Here is a 22,895-nt window from a genome sequence, read left to right as displayed (position 1 = left end):
GCAGACCCATGATGTGGAGGAATTCAGTGAGACTCTAAGCAATTGGAAGATAAGCATGCTATGTCTAGGACAGCCCCAGAGGCCATACTTTGCACTAGAACCAGAACTTGCTTCAAATGCAGAAAGAAGGCAATGATGTTTTAAGAAACAGAAATGACCAAGGAACTCTATAATCCTTTGTTATTTGTGTTACTTCCTTGTATCAGCCAACTACTGCACTGAAAATGATGGGCTAGAAGGAAATGTAAAGATAGTTCCATTTCCCATCAGTTCTTCCTCACCCATCAGTAAGCCAAGGCAGAGAGTATTGGGAGAATGTGTGCATGTTATGAAGTGAAATGAAACCAGTCAAATTAGTTTTGTGCAGTATGTCCACCGTTCTGGTAAATATGAGCTATGAAATATGAATTGCATCATTTTAGTGATTCCACATATGAGTTCAATGTGCCTATATTTGCATTTAAAAATTGGCACTGCATAAAGATGAATGGTAAAATTTATGCTAATCATTTAGAAATAAAGACCAAAAAAAATAGAAAAAAAAAGCCAATAAAAAGATCAATAAGAGCTGGACCCTCACCCCATATAAGGAACAAGCTCGCCCTCCCCTCAGGGAGTGAGCAAGCAAGGGAACCTTTTGTTTGTTCGTGCTCCCCCCTGCTGCAGCAGGGGCCCCCATAAAGCCTTTCCTGAAAAAAAAAATAAAAAGATAAACAAAATTGATAAACCTTTAGCCAGGCTCATCAAAAGAAAAAGAGAGAGGGCCAAAATCAGAAATGAAAAACAAGTTACAACTGACACCATGGAAGTACAAAGGATCATAAGAGACTACTACGAACAACTATATGCCAATAAAATGAACAATCTAGAAGAAATAGACAAATTCCTAGAAATATATAATCTCCCAAGACTAAACCAGGAAGAAACAGAAAATAGGAACAGACCAATTACCAGTAATGACATTGAAGTAATTTAAAAAAAGAAACAAACAAAAAAACTCCCAACAAACAAAAGTGCAGGACCAGATGGCTTCACAGGTGAATTCCACCAAATGTTTAGAGAAGAGTTAACACCTATCCTTCTCAAACTATTCCAAAAAATTTCAGAGGAAACAACACTTCCGAACTCATTCTATGAAGCATCACCCTGATACCAAAACCAGACAAAGATATCACAAAAAAAGAAAATTACAGACCAGTATCACTGATGAACATAGATGCAAAAATCTTCAACAAAATATTAGCAAACAGAATCCAACAATACACCATGATCTAGTGGGATTTATCCCAGGGATGCAAGGATGTTTCAATATCTGAGAATCAATCAATGTGATACACCATATTAACAAACTGAAGAATAAAAACCATATGATCACCTCAATAGATGCAGAAAAAGCTTTTGGCAAAATTCAACATCTATTTATGACAAAAACCGCCCAGAAAGTGGGAATAGAGGGAACATACCTCAACATAATAAAGGTCATATATGACAAACCCACTGCTAACATCATACACAATGGTGAAAAAACATCATACTCAATGGTGAAAAGCTGAATGCATTCCCTCCAGGATCAGGAACAAGACAAGGATGCCCATTCTCACCACTTTTATTCAACATAGTATTGGAAGTCCTAGCCACAGCAATCAGGCAAGAAAAGGAATCCAAATTGAAAAGGAAGAAGTAAAACTGTCACTGTTTTCAGATGACATGACACAATACATAGAAAAATCCTGAAGATGCCTCCAAAAAACCACTAGAACTCATCAACGAATTTGGTAAAGTTGCAAGATACAAAAATTTTTTTTTTTAAATGAATTTATTTTTGGCTACGTTGGGTCTTCGTTGCTGTGCACAGGCTTTCTCTAGTTGCGGCGAGCAGGGGCTACTCTTTGTTGCGGTGCGTGGGCTTCTCACTGCAGTGGTTTCTCTTGTTGCACAGCACGGGTTCTAGGCACATAGGCTTCAGTAGTTGTGGCACATGGGCTCAGTAGTTGTGGCTTGCGGGCTCTAGAGCGCAGACTCACTAGTTGTGGTGCACGGGCTTAGCTGCTCCACGGCATGTGGGATCTTCCCAGAGCAGGGCTCGAACCTGTGTCCCCTGCATTGCCAGGCAGATTCTTAACCACTGCACCACCAGGGAAGTCCCACAAGATACAAAATTAACATACAGAAATCTGCTGCATTTCTATACACTACCAGTGAATTATCAGAAAGAAAATTAAGGAAACAATCCAATTGACCATCACATTGAAAAGAATAAAATACCAAGGAATGAACCTACCTACGGAGGTAAAAGACCTGTACCCAGAAAACTGTAAGACACTGATGAAAGAAATTGAAGATGACATAAACAGATGGAAAGATACACCATGTTCATGGATAGGAAGAATCAATAATGTTAAAATGACCATACTACCCAAGGCAATCTACAGATTCAATGCAATCTCTATCAAAATACCAATGGCATTTTTCACAGAACTAGAATAATTTTAGAATTTGCATGGAAACACAAAGACCTCGAATAGCCAAAATAATCTTGAGAAAGAACAGAGCTGGAGATTTCACGCACCCTAACTTCAGACTATGCTACAAAGCTACAGTAATCAAAACAGTATGGTACTGGGAGATGAATCAAGATGGCAGAGTAGAAGGATGTAACTCACCTCCTCCCTCAAATACATCAAAAATACATCTACAAATGGAACAATTCTCACAGAATACCTACTAAACACTAGCAGAAGACCTCAAACACCTGAAAGTACAAGAAAGACCTTCACATAACTGGGTAGGATGAAAGAGGTGGGGGAAAGGAAGCAGGATGGGACCTGCGCCCCTGGGAGGGAGAGGTAAAAGAGGAAAGGTTCCTGCACCCTGGGAAGCCCCCTCACTGGGAGATCAACTGGGACAGAAAGGGAGCTACAGAGGCTTGGAGAAGAGCAAAACAACTGGTTTGTGGCAGGCAGAACAGAGAGAGACATGCACAGACAGTCCACGCCACCACCCTGCATGCCGCAGCCTGAGACAAGAATCTGCTGGTACAGGAGGGGTCTAGGTGCTGAAACTTGGGGTTTAGAGGAGACCTGGAGAGAGGACTGGTGTTGCCTGTGTGGAGACAGCCTAAAGGGGCTGGAATGTGGTATGGCTGCAACCAGGGCTGTTTGCAGAAGAAGCCCGGGCCTGCCATAGAAGTGATGCACCATTGTTGAGTGGTGAGCAAAGGGAGGGGTGGGGCCGCCATAGCAGCCTCTTTCTCCATGTCCCAGCTGCTGCCTGGGTGGGCCCACACACCCAAGCCACGGCCTTGGTGGGCTCCCATGCCAGCCACTGCCTTGGTGGGCTCCAGGAGCAGGTGCCAGTGGGTTGCCCATGTGCAGAGGTGGGGCTGAAATCACAACTGAGCCCCAGGGACCTCATGACTTATGAAGCAGGGCTGAAATCTTTCCCCAGCTGTGTGAGCTGTGGATTTACACCTCTGTTGCCAGCTTTGTAAATACAGCACCTGTGGGACATCCGAGCAGACAGTGGGTGCTCCTGTGGCTGGGACGGGTCTGGCCTTAGGAGCTGTGGGCTTTGTGGGCACTTGCACACAGGGGCTGGGCCAGGTCAGGATCTGAGCTGCCTCGCTCCCACAGCAAGTCCAGGTGCATGACTACTGCAGTCCTGGGACCTGATTTCAGTGGATCTGCACTGGTGGTCTTGCGAAAACAACGCCTGAGAAACACCAGGGTTTACTGACGTCATTCCCATGGTTGAGGCAGGGCCAAGGGCAGTGCCAACAACAGTGGACTTTGTGATCCCACACAATGGGTGACAGGTGACACAACAGAGCATGCGCACCAGTGGATGGCTCTGGCAGAGGAATACTCAGTGGCTCCTCTCCCAGTGGGAATGCTCCAGTCCTGCCTACCTTACATCTCAGCTCAGAAACGGATCTGGGGGCTTCTATTCCAACAACTGGGAAACAGTTGGACAAGGCAGTGACAACCACAGAGCAAAGAGGAGGCCCTGCTCAACATCCAATGCAGGCTCTAGTCACACCTACTATCAAGGGGATAATGGCCAGCATACACTGAAGAAAGAGGTGGTGGGCATCCATACTAAAAACAGCCCTTGCACCAAAAACTTATTAAACCCACACAGGCTACACAGGGCCGCTCCCACACAAAAACAGCCCTCCAAGACCACAGTAGATAATTGTTTCTCCTAAACTCAGAGCAAGAGAAATATAAGTAAAATAAAGAAGCAGAGGAACCACTCCCAATTAAAAGATCAAGAGAATTGCCCTGAAAGAACAATGAAACAGATCTCTTCAGTCTGACAGACACCGAGTTCTGAAAATAAGAGACCTATGGGATAATGCCAATCTACGTATAATATGGCTCCCAGAAGGAGAAGAAAGAGAAAAGGGGATTGAAAATGTATTTGAAGAAATTATGGCTGAAAACTTCCCAAACCTAAAGAAGGAAATAGATATCCAGGTACAGAAACCACAGAGGGTTCCAAACAAGATGAACCCAAACAGAGCCACAGCAAGACACATTATAATTAAAATGGCAAAAGTTAAAGAGAGGATTCTAAAAGCATCAAGAGAAAAAGAGTTGGGGAGGGGTAAGGGTAAGCTGGGACAAAGTGAGAGAGTGGCATAGACATATATACACTACCAAATGTAAAAACAATAGCTAGTGGGAAGCAGCTGCATAGCACAGGGAGATCAGCTCAGTGTTTTGTGACCACCTAGAAGGGTGGGATAGGGAGGGTGGGAGGGAGGGAGACACAAGAGGGAAGAGATATGGGGATATATGTATATGTATAGCTGATTCACTTTGTTATAAAGCAGAAACTAACACACCATTGTAAAGCAATTATACTCCAATAAAGATGTTAAACAAAAAAGAGAAAAAGAGTTAATTACAAAAGAACCCCCATAAGGCTATCAACTGATTTCTCTACAGAAACGTTGCAGGCCAGAAGAGAGTGGCAAGATACATTCAAAGTCCTGAAAGGGAAAAATCTGCAACCTAGGATACTTTACCCAGCAAAATTATCATTTTTAAAATTTTCAATTATCACAAGCAAAAACTAGAAGAATATAGCAATACTAAACCTATCATAAAGAAAATATTGAAAGGTCTTCTCTAAATACAAAGAAGACTCCTAAGAAAGAGAAAATCACAATTGGAAAGGAAATCACTTAAATAAGTCAGTACATAGATTTTAAAAAAAAATCAAAAAATTTCTGTGAAAGAGATGATAACCACAATTAACAATAAAAGGATGAACATGAAGATGTAAAAGAGGACATCAAAATCATAAAATGTGGGTGAGGAGAGTAAGAAAATGTAGGGTTTTTTTCCAAGAATGTGTTTGAGCCTATATGACTACCAGTCTAAAACAAGTAGATATAGGAAGGGGTTAACATACTTGAAGAACAGGGTGACCACAAATCAAAAACATACAATAGATTCACAAAAACCAAAAAGAAGAGAACCAAAAAGAAGTATAATACAAAAGAAAATCATCAAACCACAAAAGGAAAAACAAAAAGCAAAAGAAAGGGACAGAGAAGAAATATAAAATCAATGGAAAAACAAGGTTTAAAATGGCAATAAATACATATCTGTCAATAATTACCTTAAATGTCAATGGACTAAATGCTCCAATCAAAAGACAGAGCAGCAGACTGGATTAAAAAACAAGAGCCTACAATATGCTGCCTACAAGAGACCCACTTTAGGGCAAAGGACACACATAGATTGAAAGTGAGGGGATGGACAAAGATATTCCTTCATACAAAAGGAAATGTCAAGAAAGTAGGGGTCACAACACTCATATCAGACAAAATAGACTTTAAAACAAAGGCTATAAACAAGACACGGAAGCAACCTAAATGTCCATCGACAGAGGAATGGATAAAGAAGATGTGGTGTGTGTGTGTGTATATATATATATATATATATATATATATATACACACACATATATATGTGTGTGTGTGTGTGTGTGTATGTGTATATATATATATATATATATATATATATATATATATATATATATCTGAATCACTTTGCTGTACACCTGAACTAACACATTGTAAATCAACTACACTTAAGTAAAAAAATAAATATTAAAAAAACCCAAAGGCTATAAAGAAAGATAAAGAAGGACACTATATAATGATAAAAGGATTAATGCAAGGAGGGGATATTATACTTGTCAACATATATGCACCCAATATAGGAGTACCCAAATACATAAAACAAATACTAACAGACATAAAGGAAGAAACTGATGGGAACACAAAAACAGTAGGAGACTTTAACACCCCACTCACATCAATGGATAGATCTTCAAGATGGAAAATCAATAAGGCAACAGAGATCCTAAATAATACAATAGAACAGTTAGACTTAATTCATATTTTCAGGACATTACATCCAAAAAAAGCAGAATACACATTCTTTTCAAGTGCATATGGAACATTCTCTAGGACTGACCCCATACTAGGGCACAAAACAAACCTCAAAACATTTAAGAGTATAGAAATTATTTCAAGCATCTTTTCTGACCACAACGGCGTAAAACTAGAAATCAACCACAGAAAAAGAAACAAGAGAAAACAATTACAAAGGGCTTCCCTGGTGGCACAGTGGTTAAGAATCCTCCTGCCAATGCAGGGGACACGGGTTCGAGCCCTGGTCCAGGAAGATCCCACATGTTGTGGAGCAACTAAGCCCGTGTGCCACAACTGCTGAGCCTGCACTCTAGAGCCTGCGAGCCACAACTACTGAAGCCCACATGCCTAGAGCCCGTGCTCCACAACAAGAGAAGCCACCGCAATTAGAAGCCCAGGCAGCGCAACAAAGAGTAACCACGGCTCACCCGCAACAAGAGAAAGCCCAGTGCAGTAACGAAGACCCAACACAGCCAAAAATAAATAAACTAATTAATTAAAAAAAACCAATTACATGGAGAATAAACAACATGCTACTAAAAAACCAATGGGTCAACAATGAAATCAAAGAAGAAATCAAAAAATACCTTGAGGCAAATGACAATGAGAACATAACCATACAAAAATCTATGGAATGCAGCCAAAGCAGTCCTTAGAGGGAAGTTCACAGCGATACAGGTCTTCTTTAAGAAACAAGAAAAATCTCAAATAAACAACTTAACCATCTAAAAGAATTAGGAAAAGAAGAACAAACAAAACCTGAAGTCAGCAGAAGGAAGGAAATAATAAAGATCAGAGAGGAAATAAATAAAACAGATTTAAAAAACAATAGAAAAAAATCAATAAAACCAAGATCTGGTTCTTTGAAAGGTAAACAAAATTGACAAACCTCTGGCCAGGCTCACCAAGAAGAAAAGAGAGAAGACCCAAATAAACAGAATAAGAAATGAAAGAGGAGAAATCACAATTGATACTGCAGAGATATAAAAAACCATGAGACATTATGATGAACTATTATATGCCAACAAATTCGACAACCTAGAAGAAATGGACAACTTTCTAGAAACATACAGCCCACCAAAACTAAATCAAGAAATAGATAACTTGAACAGACCAATCACTAGAAGTGAAATAGCATCTGTAATCTGGAATAAAATAAAACAAAAAACAAACAAACAAAACTCCCTACAAACAAAAGCCCAGGACCAGATGGTTTCATAGGCAAATTCTACCAAACACACAAAGAACTTATACCGATCCTTCTCAAACTCTTCCAAAAGACTGAAGAGGAAGAAAAACTCCCAAAGACATTCTATGAAGCCACCATCATCCTGATACCAAAACCAGACAAAGACACTATCAAAAAAGAAAATTACAGGCCAGTATCTTTGATGAATATAGATGCAAAAATTCTCAACAAAATATTAGCAAACCAAAACCAACAACACATAAAATACACCAGGACCAAGTTGGATTCAACCCAGGGTCACATTGATGTTTCAACATATGCAAATCAACCAATGTGATACACCACATCAACAAAAGACAAAAACCACATGATCATCTCAATAGATGCAGAAAAAGCATTTGATAAAATTCAACATCCATTCATGATTAAAAAAAAAAAACCCTTGAAAAAGTGGGTATAGAAGGAACATATCTCAACATAATAAAAGCTATTTATGACAAACCCACAGCCAATATAATACTCAACGGTGAAAAGGTGAAAGCCTTCCCACTAAAATCTGGAACAAGACAAGAATGTCTACTCTCACCACTTCTATTCAATATAGTACTGGAAGTCCTAGCCACAGCAATCAGACAGGAAAAATAAATAAAAGGTACTCAAATTCAGAGGGAAGAGGTAAATCTGTCATTATCTGCAGATGACATGATATTATATATGGAAAACCCAAAAGACTCCACACAAAAACTACTAGAACTGATAAACGAATTCAGCAAGGTAGCAGGATACAAGACTAACATATAGAAATTGGTTGCATTTCGTTACGCTAACAATGAAATATCAAAAAGGGAATGTAAACAAACAATTCATTTTAAAACCACATCAGGGGCTTCCCTGGTGGCGCAGTGGTTGAGAATCTGCCTGCTAATGCAGGGGACACGGGTTCGAGCCCTGGTCTGGGAAGATCCCACATGCCACGGAGCAGCTGGGCCCGTGAGCCACAATTGCTGAGCCTGCGCGTCTGGAGCCTGTGCCCCGCGACGGGAGGGGCCGCGATAGAGAAAGGCCCGCGCACCGCGATGAAGAGTGGTCCCCGCACCGCGATGAAGAGTGGCCCCCGCTTGCCGCAACTGGAGAAAGCCCTCGCACGAACCGAAGACCCAACACAGCCAAAAATAAATAAATAAATAAATAAATAAATAAATAAATAAGAAAATCCTTTAAAAAAAAAAAACACCACATCAAAAAAATAAAATACTTAGGAATAAACCTCACCAAGGAGGTGAAAGACTTATATGCTGAAAACTACAAAACATTAGTAAAGGAAATTGAAGATGATTCAAAGAAATGGAAAGACAGCCCATGCTCTTGGATTGGAAAAATATTGTTAAAATGGCCAGTCTAATACCCAAAGCAATCTATAGATTTAATGTGATACTTATCAAATTACCCATGACATTCTTCACAGAACTAGGACAAAAAATCCCAAAATTGATGTGGAACCAAAAAAGACCCAAAATTGCCAAAGCAATCCTGAGGAAAAAGAACAAAGCTGAAGGGACTTCCCTGGCGGTCCAGTGGATAAGACTTCGCCTTCCAATGCAGGGGGTGCAGGTGGGGAGCTAAGATCCCACATGCCTCGCAGCCAAAAAACCAGAACATAAAACAGAAGCAATATTGTAACAAATTCAATAAAGACTTTAAAAATGGTACACATCAAAAAAAAAATCTTAAAAAAAAAAAAAGAACAAAGCTAGAAGCATAACCCTCCCAGGCTCCAGACAATACTACAAAGCTACAGTAATCAAAACAGCATGGTGGAGGAGAGGAGAAGATGGCGGAAGAGTAAGACACGGAGATCACCTTCCTCCCCACAGATACATCAGAAATACAGCTACAAGTGGAACTGCTCCTACAGAACACCCACTGAACGCTGGCAGAAGATGTCAGACCTCCCAAGAGGTAAGAAACTCCTTTTTGCCCTAGGTAGGGCAAAAGAAAAAAGAAACAACAGAGACAAAAGAATAGGGATGGGACCTGCACCAGCGGGAGGGAGATGTGAAGGAGGAAAGGTTTCCACACACTAGGAAGCCCCTTCGTGGGCGGAGACTGCGAGTGCCGGAGGGGGGAAGCTTCGGAGCCACAGAGGCGAGCACAGCAACAGGGGTGCGGACGGCAAAGCGGAGAGATTCCCGCACAGAGGCTCGGCGCCGAGCAGCACTCACCAGCCCGAGAGGCTTGTCTGCTCACCCGCCGGGGCGGGCGGGGCCTGGGAGCTGAGGCTCGGGCTTCGGAGGTCAGATCCCAGGGAGAGAACTGGGGTTGGCGGCGTGAACACAGCCTGAAGTGGTTAGTGCGCCACAGCTAGCTGGGAGGGAGTCCGGGAAAAGGTCTGGAGCTGCCGAACAGGCAAGAGACTTTTTCATGTCTTTGTTTCCTGGTGCGCGAGGAGAGGGGATTCAGAGCACTGCTTAAAGGAGCTCCAGAGACGGGCGCAAGCCGCGGCTATCAGCGCGGACCCCAGAGACGGGCATGAAACGCTAAGGCTGCTGCTGCCACCACCAAGAAGCCTGTGTGCAAGCACAGGTCACTATCCACACCACCCCTCTGGGGAGCCTGTGCAGCCCACCACTGCCATGGTCCCGTGATCCAGGGACAATTTCCCCGGGAGAATGCACGGCGCGCCTCAGGCTGCTGCAACGTCACTCTGGCCTCTGTCGCCGCAGGCTCGTCCCGCATCAGTACCCTTCCCTCCCCCCGGTGTGAGTGAGCCAGAGCCCCCAGAGCAGCTGCTCCTTTAACCCCGTCCTGTCTGAGCGAAGAACAGACGCCCTCAGGCGACCTACACGCAGAGGTGGGTCCAAATCCAAAGCTGAAACCAGGCAGCTGTGCGAACAAAGAAGAGAAAGGGAAATTTCTCTCAGCAGCCTCAGAAGCAGCGGATTAAAGCTCCACAAACAACCTGATGTACCTGCATCTGTGGAATACCTGAATAGACAACAAATAATCCCAAATTGAGGAGGTGGACTTTGGGAGCAAGATATATTATTTTTTCTCCTTTTCCTCTTTTTGTGAGTGTGTATGTGTATGGTTCTGTGTTAGATTTTGTCTGTATAACTTTGCTTTCACCATTTGTCCTAGGGTTCTGTCCGTCCATTTTTTTTTTATTTAAAAATTTTTTTCTTTTTTTCTTAATAATTATTTTTTATTTTAATAACTATTTTATTTTATCTTACTTTATTTTATTTTATCCTCTTTCTTTCTTTCTTTCTATTTTTTCTCCCTTTTGTTCTGAGCCGTGTGGATGAAAGACCCTTGGTGCTCCAGCCAGGCATCAGGGCTGTGCCTCTGAGGTGGGAAAGCCAACTTCAGGACACGGGTCCACAAGAGACCTCCCAGCTCCACGTAATACCAAACGACAAAAATCTCCTGGAGATCTCCATCTTAACACCAAGACCCAGCTTCACTCAACGACCAGCAATCTATAGTGCTGGACACCCTATGCCAAACAACTAGCAAGACAGGAACACAGCCCCATCCATTAGCAGAGAGGCTCCCTAAAATCATAATAAGGTCACAGACACCCCAAAACACACCACCAGACGTGGTCCTGCCCACCAGAAAGACAAGAGGCAGCCTCATCCACCAGAAGAGAGGCATTAGTCCCTCCCACCAGGAAGACTACACAAGCCACAGAACCAACCTTAGCCACTGGGGACAGATACCAAAAACAACAGGAATTACGAACCTGCAGCCTGCGAAAAGGAGACCCCAAACAGTAAGATAAGCAAAATGAGAAGACAGAAAAACACACAGCAGGTGAAGGAGCAAGGTAAAAACACACCAGACCTAACAAATGAAGAGGAAATAGGCAGTCTACCTGAAAAAGAATTCAGAATAATGATAGTAAAGATGATCAAAAATCTTGGAAATAGAACAGACAAAATACGAGAAACATTTAACAAGGATCCAGAAGAACTAAAGAGGAACCAAGCAACGATGAAAAACACAATAAATGAAATTAAAAATACTCTAGATGGGATCAATAGAAGAATAACTGAGGCAGAAGAATGGGCAAGTGACCTGGAAGATAAAACAGTGGAAATAACTACTGCAGGGCAGAATAAAGAAAAAAGAATGAAAAGAACTGAGGACAGTCCCAGAGACCTCTGGGACAACATTAAATGCACCAACATTCGAATTATAGGGGTCCCAGAAGAAGAAGAGAAAAAGAAAGGGACTGAGAAAATATTTGAAGAGATTATAGTTGAAAACATCCCTAATATGGGACAGGAAATAGTTAATCAAGTCCTGGAAGCACAGAGAGTCCCATATAGGAAAAATCCAAGGAGAAACACGCCAAGACACATATTAATCAAACTATCAAAAATTAAATATAAAGAAAACATATTAAAAGCAGCAAAGGGAAAAAAAACAAATAACACACAAGGGAATCGCCATAAGGTTAACAGCTGATCTTTCAGCAGAAACTCTGCAAGCCAGAAGGGAGTGGCAAGACATATTTAAAGTGATGAAGGAGAAAAACCTACAACCAAGATGACTCTACCCAGCAAGGATCTCATTCAGATTTGATGGAGAAATTAAAACCTTTACAGACAAGCAAAAGCTGAGAGAGTTCAGCACCGCCGAACCAGCTTTACAACAAATTCTAAAGGAACTTCTCTAGGCAAGAAACACAAGAGAAGGAAAAGACCTACAATAACAAACCCCAAATAATTAAGAAAATGGGAATAGGAACATACATATCAATAATTACCTTAAATGTAAATAGACTAAATGCTCCCACCAAAAGACAGACTCGCTGAATGGATACAAAAACAAGACCTGTATATATGCTGTCTACAAGAGACGCACTTCAGACCTAGGGACACATACAGACTGAAAGTGAGGGGATGGAAAAACATATTCCATGCAAATGGAAATCAAAAGAAGGCTGGAGTAGCAATTCTCATATCAGACAAAATAGACTTTCAAATAAAGACTATTACAAGAGACAAAGAAGGACACTACATAATGATCAAAGGCTCGATCCAAGAAGAAGATATAACAATTGTAAATATTTATGCACCCAACATAGGAGCACCTCAATACATAAGGCAAATACTAACAGCCATAAAAGGGGAAATCGACAGCAACACAATCACAGTAGGGGACTTGAACACCCCACTTTCACCAATGGACAGATCATCCAAAATGAAAATAAATAAGGAAACACAAGCTTTAAATGATACATTAAACAAGATGGACTTAATTGATATTTATAGGACATTCCATCCAAAAACAACAGAATACACATTCTTCTCAAGTGCTCATGGAACATTCTCCAGGATAGATCATATCTTGGGTCACAAATCAAGCCTTGGTAAATTTCAGAAAATTGAAATTTTATCAAGTATCTTTTCCGACCACAATGCTATGAGACTAGATATCAATTACAGGAAAAGATCTGTAAAAAATACAAACACATGGAGGCTAAACAATACACTACTAAATAACCAACATCACTGAAGAAATCAAAGAGGAAAACAAAAAATACCTAGAGGGCTTCCCTGGTGGCACAGTGGTTGAGAATCTGCCTGCCGATGCAGGGGACACGGGTTCGAGCCCTGGTCTGGGAAGATCCCACATGCCGTGGAGCAACTAGGCCCGTGAGCCACAACTACTGAGCCTGCACGTCTGGAGCCTGTGCTCCGCCACAAGAGAGGCCATGATAGTGAGGCACGCGCAACACGATGAATAGTGGCCCCCGCTTGCCGCAACTGGAGAAAGCCCTCGCACAGAAACGAAGACCCAACACAGCCAAAAATAAATAAATAAATAAATCATAATTAAAAAAAATAAAAAAACAACTCACATTATTAAAAAAAAAAAGCAAAAAAAAATCTAGAAACAAATGACAATGGAGACACGATGACCCAAAACCTATGCGATGCAGCAAAAGCAGTTCTAAGAGGGAAGTTTATAGCAATACAAGCCTACCTCAAGAAACAGGAAACATCTCAAATAAACAAGGAGCAAGGTAAAAACACACCAGACCTAACATATGAAGAGGAAATAGGCAGTCTACCTGAAAAAGAATTCAGAATAATGACAGTAAAGATGATCCTAACCTTGCACCTAAAGCAATTAGAGAAAGAACAAAAAAAACCCAAAGTTAGCAGAAGGAAAGAAATCATAAAGATCAGATCAGAAATAAATGAAAAAGAAATGAAGCAAACAATAGCAAAGATTAATAAAACTAAAAGCTGGTTCTTTGAGAAGATAAACAAAATTGATAAACCATTAGCCAGACTCATCAAGAAAAAAAGGGAGAAGACTCAAATCAATAGAATTAGAAATGCAAAAGGAGAAGTAACAACTGACACTGCAGAAATACAAACGATCATGAGAGATTACTACAAGCAACTCTATGCCAATAAAATGGACAACCTGGAAGAAATGGACAAATTCTTAAAAAGCACAACCTGCCGAGACTGAACCAGGAAGAAATAGAAACTATGAACAGACCACTCACAAGCACTGAAATTGAGACTGTGATTAAAAATCTTCCAACAAACAAAAGCCCAGGACCAGAGGGCTTCACAGGCAAATTCTATCAAACATTTAGAGAAGAGCTAACACCTATCCTTCTCAAACTCTTCCAAAATATAGCAGAGGGAGGGACACTCCCAAACACGTTCTACAAGGCCACCATCACCCTGATAACAAAACCAGACAAAGATGTCACAAAGAAAGAAAACTACAGGCCAATATCACTGATGAACATAAATGCAAATCTCCTAAACAAAATACTAGCAAACAGAATCCAACAGCACATTAAAAGGATCATACACCATGACCAAGTGGGGTTTATTCCAGGAATGCAAGGATTCTTCAATATATGCAAATCAATCAATGTGATACACTGTATTAACAAATTGAAGGAGAAAAACCATATGATCATCTCAATCTATGCACAGAAAGCTTTTGACAAAATTCAACACCCATTTATGATAAAAACCCTGCAGAAAGTAGGCATAGAGGGAACTTACCTCAACATAATAAAGGCCATATATGACAAACCCACAGCCAACATTGTCTTCAATGGTGAAAAACTGAAAGCATTTCCACTAAGATCAGGAACAAGACAAGGTTGCCCACTCTCACCACTATTATTCAACATAATTTTGGAAGTTTTAGCCACAGCAATCAGAGAAGAGAAAGAAATAAAAGGAATCCAAATCGGAAAAGAAGAAGTAAAGCTGTCACTGTTTGCAGATGACATGATACTATACACAGAGAATCCTAAAGATGCTACCAGAAAACTACTAGAGCTAATCAATGAATTTGGTAAAGTAGCAGGATACAAAATTAATGCACAGAAATCTCTTGCATCCCTAAACACTAATGATGAAAAATCTGAAAGTGAAATTAAGAAAACACTCCCATTTACCACTGCAACAAGAAGAATAAAATATCTAGGAATAAACCTACCTAAGGAGACAAAAGACCTGTATGCAGAAAGTTATAAGACACTGATGAAAGAAATTAAAGATGATACAAATAGATGGAGAGATATACCATGTTCTTGGATTGGAAGAAACAACATTGTGAAAATGACTCTACTACCCAAAGCAATCTACAGATTCAATGCAATCCCGATCAAACTACCACTGGCATTTTTCACAGAACTAGAACAAAAAGTTTCACAATTTGTATGGAAACACAAAAGACCCTGAATAGCCAAAGCAATCTTGTGAACGAAAAATGGAGCTGGGGGAATCAGGCTCCCTGACTTCAGACTATACTACAAAGGTACAGTAATCAAGACAGTATGGTACTGGCACAGAAACAGAAATATAGATCAATGGAACAGGATAGAAAGCCCAGAGATAAACCCATGCACATATGGTCACCTTATCTTTGATAAAGGAGGCAAGCATATACAGTGGAGAAAAGACAGTCTCTTCAATAAGTGGTGCTGGGAAAACTGGACAGGCACATTTAAAAGTATGAAATTAGAACACTCCCTAACACCATACACAAAAATAAACTCAAAATGGATTAAAGACCTAAATGTAAGGCCAGACACGATCAAACTCTTAGAGGAAAACATAGGCAGAACACTCTATGACATAAATCACACCAAGATCCTTTTTGACCCACCTCCTAGAGAAATGGAAATAAAAACAAAAATAAACAAATGGGACCTAATGAAACTTAAAAGCTTTTGCACAGCAAAGGAAACCATAAACAAGACCAAAAGACAACCCTCAGAATGGGAGAAAATATTTGCAAATGAAGCAACTGACAAAGGATTAATCTCCAAAATTTACAAGCAGCTCAATAACAAAAAAACAAACAACCCAATTCAGAAATGAGCAGAAGACCTAAATAGACATTTCTCCAAAGAAGATATACAGATTGCCAACAAACACATGAAAGAATGCTCAACATCATTAATCACTGGAGAAATGCAAATCAAAACTACAATGAGATATCATCTCACACTGATCAGAATGGCCATCATCAAAAAATCTAGAAACAATAAATGCTGGAGAGGGTGTGGAGAAAAGGGAACACTCTTGCACTGTTGGTGGGAATGTAAATTGATACAGCCACTATGGAGAACAGCATGGAGGTTCCTTAAAAAACTAAAAATAGGAGTACCATACGACCCAGCAATCCCACTACTGGGCATATACCTTGAGAAAACCATAATTCAAAAAGAGTCATGTACCAAAATGTTCACTGCAGTTCTATTTACAATAGCCAGGACATGGAAGCAACCTAAGTGTCCATCAACAGATGAATGGATAAAGAAGATGTGGCACATATATACAATGGAATATTATTCAGCCATAAAAAGAAACGAAATTGAGTTATTTGTAGTGAGGTGGATGGACCTAGAGTCTGTCATACAGAGTGAAGTAAGTCAGAAAGAGAAAAACAAATACAGTATGCTAACACATATATATGGAATCTAAGAAAAAAAAAAAGAAAAAGGTCATGAAGAACCTAGGGGCAAGACAGGAATAAAAACACAGACCTACTAGAGAATGGGCTTGAGGATATGGGGAGGGGGAAGGGTAAGCTGTGACAAAGTGAGAGAGTGGCATGGACATATATACTCTACCAAACGTAAAATAGCTAGCTAGTGGGAAGCAGCCGCATAGCACAGGGAGATCAGCTTGGTGCTTTGTGACCACCTAGAGAGGTGGGATAGGGAGGGTGGGAGGGAGGGAGACGCAAGAGGGAAGAGATATGGGAACATATGTGTATGTATAACTGATTCACTTTGTTATAAAGCAGAAACTAACACACCATTGTAAAGCAATTATACTCCAATAAAGATGTTTAAAAAAAACAAAACAAAAAAAACCCAGTATGGTACTGGCACAAAAACAGACACACAGAGCAATGGAACAGAATAGAGAGCCTAGAAATAAACCCACACACTTATGGTCAGTTAATCTACGACAAAGGAGGCAAGAATATACAATGGAGAAAAGACAGTCTCTTCAATAAGTGGTGCTGGGAAAACTGGACAGCTACATGTAAAAAAATGAAATTAGAACATTCTTCTCAAACCATATACAAAAAATAAACTCAAAATGGATTAAGGACCTAAACATAATACCGGAAACCATAAAACTCCCAGAAGAAAACATAGGCAGAACACTCTTTGACATAAATTGTAGCAATATTTTTTTGGATCCATCTCCTAAAGCAAAGGAAATAAAAATAAACAAATGGGACCTAATTAGACTTAAAAGCTTTTGCACAGTGAAGGAAACTATCAACACAATGAAGAGACAACCTACTGAATGGGAGAAAATATTTGCAAGATATGACTGACAAGGAGTTAATATCCAAAGTATTTAAACAGCTCATACAACTCAACATCAAAAAAAAAAAAACCAGATTAAAAAATGGGCCAAAGACCTGCACAGACATTTTTCTAAAGAAGACATACAGATGCCCAAAAGGCACATGAAAAGATGCTGAACATCATTAATCATCAGGGAAATGCAAATCAAATCCATGAGATATCACCTCACACCTGTCAGAATGTCTATCATCAAAACGAACACAAGTAACAAATGTTGGTATAGATATGGAGAAAAGAGAACCCTTGTACACTGTTGGTGGGAATGTAAATTGGTGCAGCCACTGTGGAAAACAGTATGGCTCAAAAAAAGAAAAACAGAACTACCATGTGACCCAGCAATTCCACTCCTGGGTATATATGAGAAAAAAATGAAAACACTAATTTGAAAAGATACATGCAAACCAATGTTCACAGCAGCATTGTTTACAACAGCCAAGATACAGAAGCAACCTAAGTGTCCATCAGTAGATAAATGGATAAAGAAGATGCGGTATATATATACAATGGAATACTACTCAGCCATAAAAAAGAATGAAATCATGCCATTTGTAACAACATGGATGGACTTGAAGAATATAATGCTTAGAGAAATAAGTCAGACAAAGAAAAACAAATACTGTATGATATCACTCATATGTGGAATCTAAAAAATAAAACAAACTAGTGAATACAACAAAAAAGAATCAGACTCACAGATACAGAGAACAAAGTAGTGGTTACCAGTGAGAAGAGGGAAGGGAGGAGGGGCAAGATAGGGACAGGGGATTAAGAAGTACAAACTACTATGTATAAAATAAATAAACTACAAGGATATATTGTACAGCACAGGAAATATAGCCAATATTTTATAACTATAAATGGAATATAACTTTAAAAATTGTGAATCACTATGTTGTACACCTGAAACTTATATAATGCGGTACCATCAACTACACCTCAGTTAAAAAAAAAAAAACTTGTGCTAATCATTTAAATTTTTAAGTTTGTCTTTACTTAGAACATTAACTAGCAAATAAAAAAATAACATAGCAAATCAAGAGGACACGAAAGAAAGGAAAAGCTTTATATTTCGGTGCCTTTAAGGGCACTTGCCTCCCCGCTTTTCACTGGACCCTTCCGGCCACATGGCCAGCCCTGTACCTCCTCCAGCTTCCTTTCCTACTCTGCTTTGGCTCCTGTAGCATCACTTAATATCCTGCCGTTCCCTGAAAATTATCCCACTCTCCTCATGTCCTCGTGCCTTTGCCCATGCCTCTTCTACCAGGAATACCACTCTTCTCCCTTCTATACATCTGTGAACTGCTCATCCTCCAAGGTGCTGTCTGCATCTCCCCGGTCACACCCTGACCTCAGGGGCTCAGAGAAGGCCCAGGGCTGGGGGAGGGACTTACTCAAGGAACCTGGTGATGTATTCGCGGCTGCAGCGGGACCAGGTGAGAGGCGCAGCGTCGTACAGGAGCTGTGGAGACATGATGAAAGGCCGTTTCCCAACGGGCTCACAGTCATTGCCGCTTCCGTCATGCTGAATGCCAAAACTGTGTGAGAGCACAGGCCCCAGGGGCGGGTGAGCTGGTGGGAAGCCACCCGGCCGCCCCTCCCTCGGAGGTCTACAGGGTGCTGGATCCTGGCTCCCAGGCCTGGCTCAGCCACCAAACCACTGTGTGGCCTGGGGAAAGTCATATCCCGTCTCTGAGACTCAGTTTCCTTAAGGTAAAACGTGGGTGTGCTAACTAGTATCCCACAGGGCCCTCTGCCAGGTGCACCAGCCTGAGCCTGAATTAAGCACCAGGGACGCGGAGCAGCCCGGCTCCTGCAATGAGCTGGCCAACAACGGCAAGCCAGGTGGCATGCGTGGGGCCCACTGTGGCCCCCGCAGCCTCACTGGTGCCAAGAACAGTCTGACAGAGTTCCTGCCACCCCTCAGGTCCTGTCCCAAGGCTGTGCAGTGGAGTTAGGGAGTCTGAGCTCCTGTGCCACAGGAAAAGTCTCAAGACCATCCTTGGGAAAGACATGAGAAAAATTACCTTTGCTGAGCACTTACTATGTGCCAGGCACCATACTAAGCACTTTGAGAAACACTATCTCTCTCAGCCCTCAGTGATGACCCAACACCTCGGACCAACAGAGCTCTCTGTGAGCCTGTCCTCATTGGCTCCCAGACATCTAAGACTGCCATATTCACAGCTAAACAGTCTGGGCACAGAGGGCCAAGGGTACGGGCCATGCCTAGGCATAACAGCCTCATGTGGAGGTGTCCAACAGAGGGAGCCTTGGACATCACTGAATCCAACCCCCTCAATCAACAGGGAACGCACAGAGGCCCAGAGAGGGCAGGGCACTTGCCTAGGGTCACAGAGCAATTAGAAACAGGGGGTTGGCAGGGACTAAGAGCAAAAAATGCAAGCACTGAGGGCAACAGGGAGGGACAAAGACCTATGGTGACTTTCTGGCCCATCTCAACCCCACTTCAAATAAGACTCACCCCTCTCCTAACAGGGAAGCAGCCTGTCTGCGGGGTGGGGACAGTGCCAGGGATAGCATGTGGCCAGGCTGGGCTCGTTCCTCAAGGCAGGGCTCCCTTCCCTGGGATTGTGTGGGCCATCGACTTGGCTGTCTGGTGCCCACAGGTTGGGAGGTGAGGTCGGGTTCTTAGTGTGGCAGTGGGGTTGGTGGGGTACCTGTGCCCGAGCTCGTGGGCCACGGTGAAGGCCAGGGGCAGGCCCGTGTCCTCGTTGATGTTGCAGCTGCGGTGAGGCTGGCACATGCCCGCCACGTGGGACAGGCCCAGGGTCTCGCAGGGCTGGTTCATGGCGGCACACAGGTCCTTCCTGCACATGCAGAGAGAAGGGGCCCTCAGGCTGACGTGGCCCAGAGCCAGGCGCACCCAAGCTGAGGGGGCTGGGGAAGGGCCCCTGCTGACCCTGAGGGAGGTTGGGAGTGAGAAGGGTGCCCCTCCCATCGCTCCGAGACCAGCGCAGGAGCCATTTGGGAAGCAGGTGCCCTTGTTCACCAGGACACCTATCTGGGCCTGGGGACCCATGCACAGACAATTTGGGTCACTACCCCAGCGAGGGTGCTGACAGAAGCTGTTGGAGCTCAGCAAAGGGAAATAACTCCACCTCAAGTTCAAAAACACTGCCTCTGAACCCATAAAGAGTTGTCAGAGGTTGGGGTCATGTTGAAGGGCGGTGGTGTGTGAGTAAGATTTTCTGGTTATAAAAGAGTTGCACAAGAGATCCTTCTATAGAATCATTCTATATCTAGACTGTGGCAGTGGACACAGGAACTTACACATGTGATAAAATTGCATAGGACTAAATACACACACACACACACACACACACACACACACACACACACACCCACCCACCCACCCACCCAAACAAGTAAGTGCATGTAAAACTAATGAAACCTGAGTAAGTCTGTGGATCATATCAGCGTCAATTTCCTGGTTGGGATATAACTACAGTTATGCCAGATGTTACCACTGTGGGGAACTGGATGAAATGTAGATGGTACTTCCCTGTATTATTTCTGACAACTGCATGGAATCCACAATTATTCCAAAATAAAAAGATCTCCCCCAGTACTGCTGGAATCCAGTCTTGGGTCAAAGGTGTGCAAACCCTCCTCAAAATGAGGCTCCCTGAGAGCAGGGCCGTGTCTGCCCCCCCTGAGGGTCAGCTAGCACCTCCCACCCACGCAAGCTCTACCGGCCACACCCACGGCCCAGCCCCTCACAGCTGGTGGTACCTGGTGAGCAGGATGGCGGTGTCGTGGTGCAGTGGGTGGGCGTCCCTTTTCATGTTGATGCCTTTCTGCCACTTGCAGAAGCTCCTCAGGGTGTTGTCTGCATGGTGAGTGATCTTTAGGTCCTCCTGGGGGCAGAGAGCATGGCCACTCAAGCCTCTCCCTGAGTTCTGAAGGGTCAGGCCAAATTCTCCTTCACATGAAGGCGGGAGACAGAGGCCCAGAGGTGGCAGTGGGCAGACAAGCAGGCAGGCCTCTGGCCTGGCTGGAGGCTGGGCCGCAGTCCAGCCTCCAGTCTGACAACCCCGCCCACAGGCACATGCCAGACGGGACCTAAGAAAGGGTCAGCCAGGGACTGGGGGTGACAGATGACACTGCTTGGGCCAAGGAGGACCTCGCTGTGCCCTTCCACACGAGGCAGCTCAGGTAAGTGGCAGGAGGGCCCTGGCAGACGATGCCCATCCCAGGGGGCAGTGTGGGGCCACGTGACTTCTCACCTCCTCGTCTTCCAGCAGGACCAAGCGCACGATGGTGATGTGGATGGGGTTCCCGATGCTGGGGTCATGAAACAGGCCGGCCACCTGCCCAAGAGATAAGGGTCAGGCTGTCACCTTGGATACAGGATATGGGCAGCCTCTGCCCACCTCAAGGGATGCACACCCAAGTTCACACCATGGGGAGCTCACCAGTGCATGCATCCCATACATGAACGTGCCCACACCTGTACACACACTTCCCCAACCAGCAAAAGCAGAACCTGGGGAGGACAAGAGGGTCTCCCAGCACCCGGCCATTCCTGAGTACCAGTTTGGGATCCTATTCCCCAGCTCACACCTCCAAATGCTGGCTTGTTGGCCCATCTCAGGGCCCTAACCTGCCCTGGCTGGGACAGCCCTGCAGCCCCCTCCTGCCCCGGGGACGCCAGGACCAGCATCCCAGGAGTGAGCCCTCTCATGAGGCATGACCTGGGCATGGCCTGGGGGAGGGGTGGAGGCAGGCAGAGGCCCATCTTCCCTGGGGCTGAGAGCCATGGGGCCAAGAGGGCAGGTGCACATGCCTCTCAGAGGCCCCCGTAGCTACAAGGGCGGCTCCACACTCAGCCCCAAGACAGAAGGCCATCCCCAAAGATGGACAGTGCACCAAGGTGCTGGGAAATGGGGGTTAAAGCTATCTGCTCTTTTAAAGCTCCCTCAGAACAAGAAAGGGGCCAGCCCACAACTGGGGACAGGTGTCAGGGTCCCAGGAGGCAGAGATGTCAGGACACACCAGTTGTGAGTTGGCTTCTAGCAATTCGATCAAGAAAAATAATATTCAAATAGGAATGGACAAAACACACACTGTTAAGAGGGCAAAAAGCCCCTGATAATGGGATGAATTACACCGTCAGAACCCAAGGTCAGGAATGGTGAAGACAGTGATGCAACGTGTCTCTGTGCCCTCCATGCACATGCTGGAGCTGGGAGCCCCTCTGCACTGTCTTCTTCCACCACATCAGCCAGTTTTGCCTCCTAAATTTTGTCCTCTAGCCCACCTGCAGCCTTGCACCCCAGTCATCTGTCTCTGAAATGCAAACCCAATCACCCTATGCCCTTGCTTAAAGCAATGAGTGGGTCTTCA

At 43.2% G+C, this 22,895-nt stretch overlaps 1 protein-coding gene across 1 annotated transcript in view; it reads right to left on the bottom strand.

Moving 5' to 3' along the window:
• Nucleotides 1-22,895, bottom strand: part of ADAMTS7 (ADAM metallopeptidase with thrombospondin type 1 motif 7) — a 62,511-nt gene that overhangs the window by 23,890 nt on the left and 15,726 nt on the right. Inside the window, exons 5-8 of the mRNA XM_057544781.1 lie at nt 21,776-21,859; nt 21,282-21,406; nt 20,207-20,356; nt 18,920-19,063 (exon numbers count right to left, since the gene is read on the bottom strand). Coding sequence (XP_057400764.1) covers nt 18,920-19,063; nt 20,207-20,356; nt 21,282-21,406; nt 21,776-21,859 — 503 coding nt within the window. The remainder of the gene's footprint in view (nt 1-18,919; nt 19,064-20,206; nt 20,357-21,281; nt 21,407-21,775; nt 21,860-22,895) is intronic.

This window comes from Balaenoptera acutorostrata, chromosome 3, assembly GCF_949987535.1.
Source record: "Balaenoptera acutorostrata chromosome 3, mBalAcu1.1, whole genome shotgun sequence".
Classification (NCBI taxonomy): domain Eukaryota; kingdom Metazoa; phylum Chordata; class Mammalia; order Artiodactyla; family Balaenopteridae; genus Balaenoptera; species Balaenoptera acutorostrata.
This window is presented reverse-complemented; position numbering and strand designations above follow the sequence as displayed.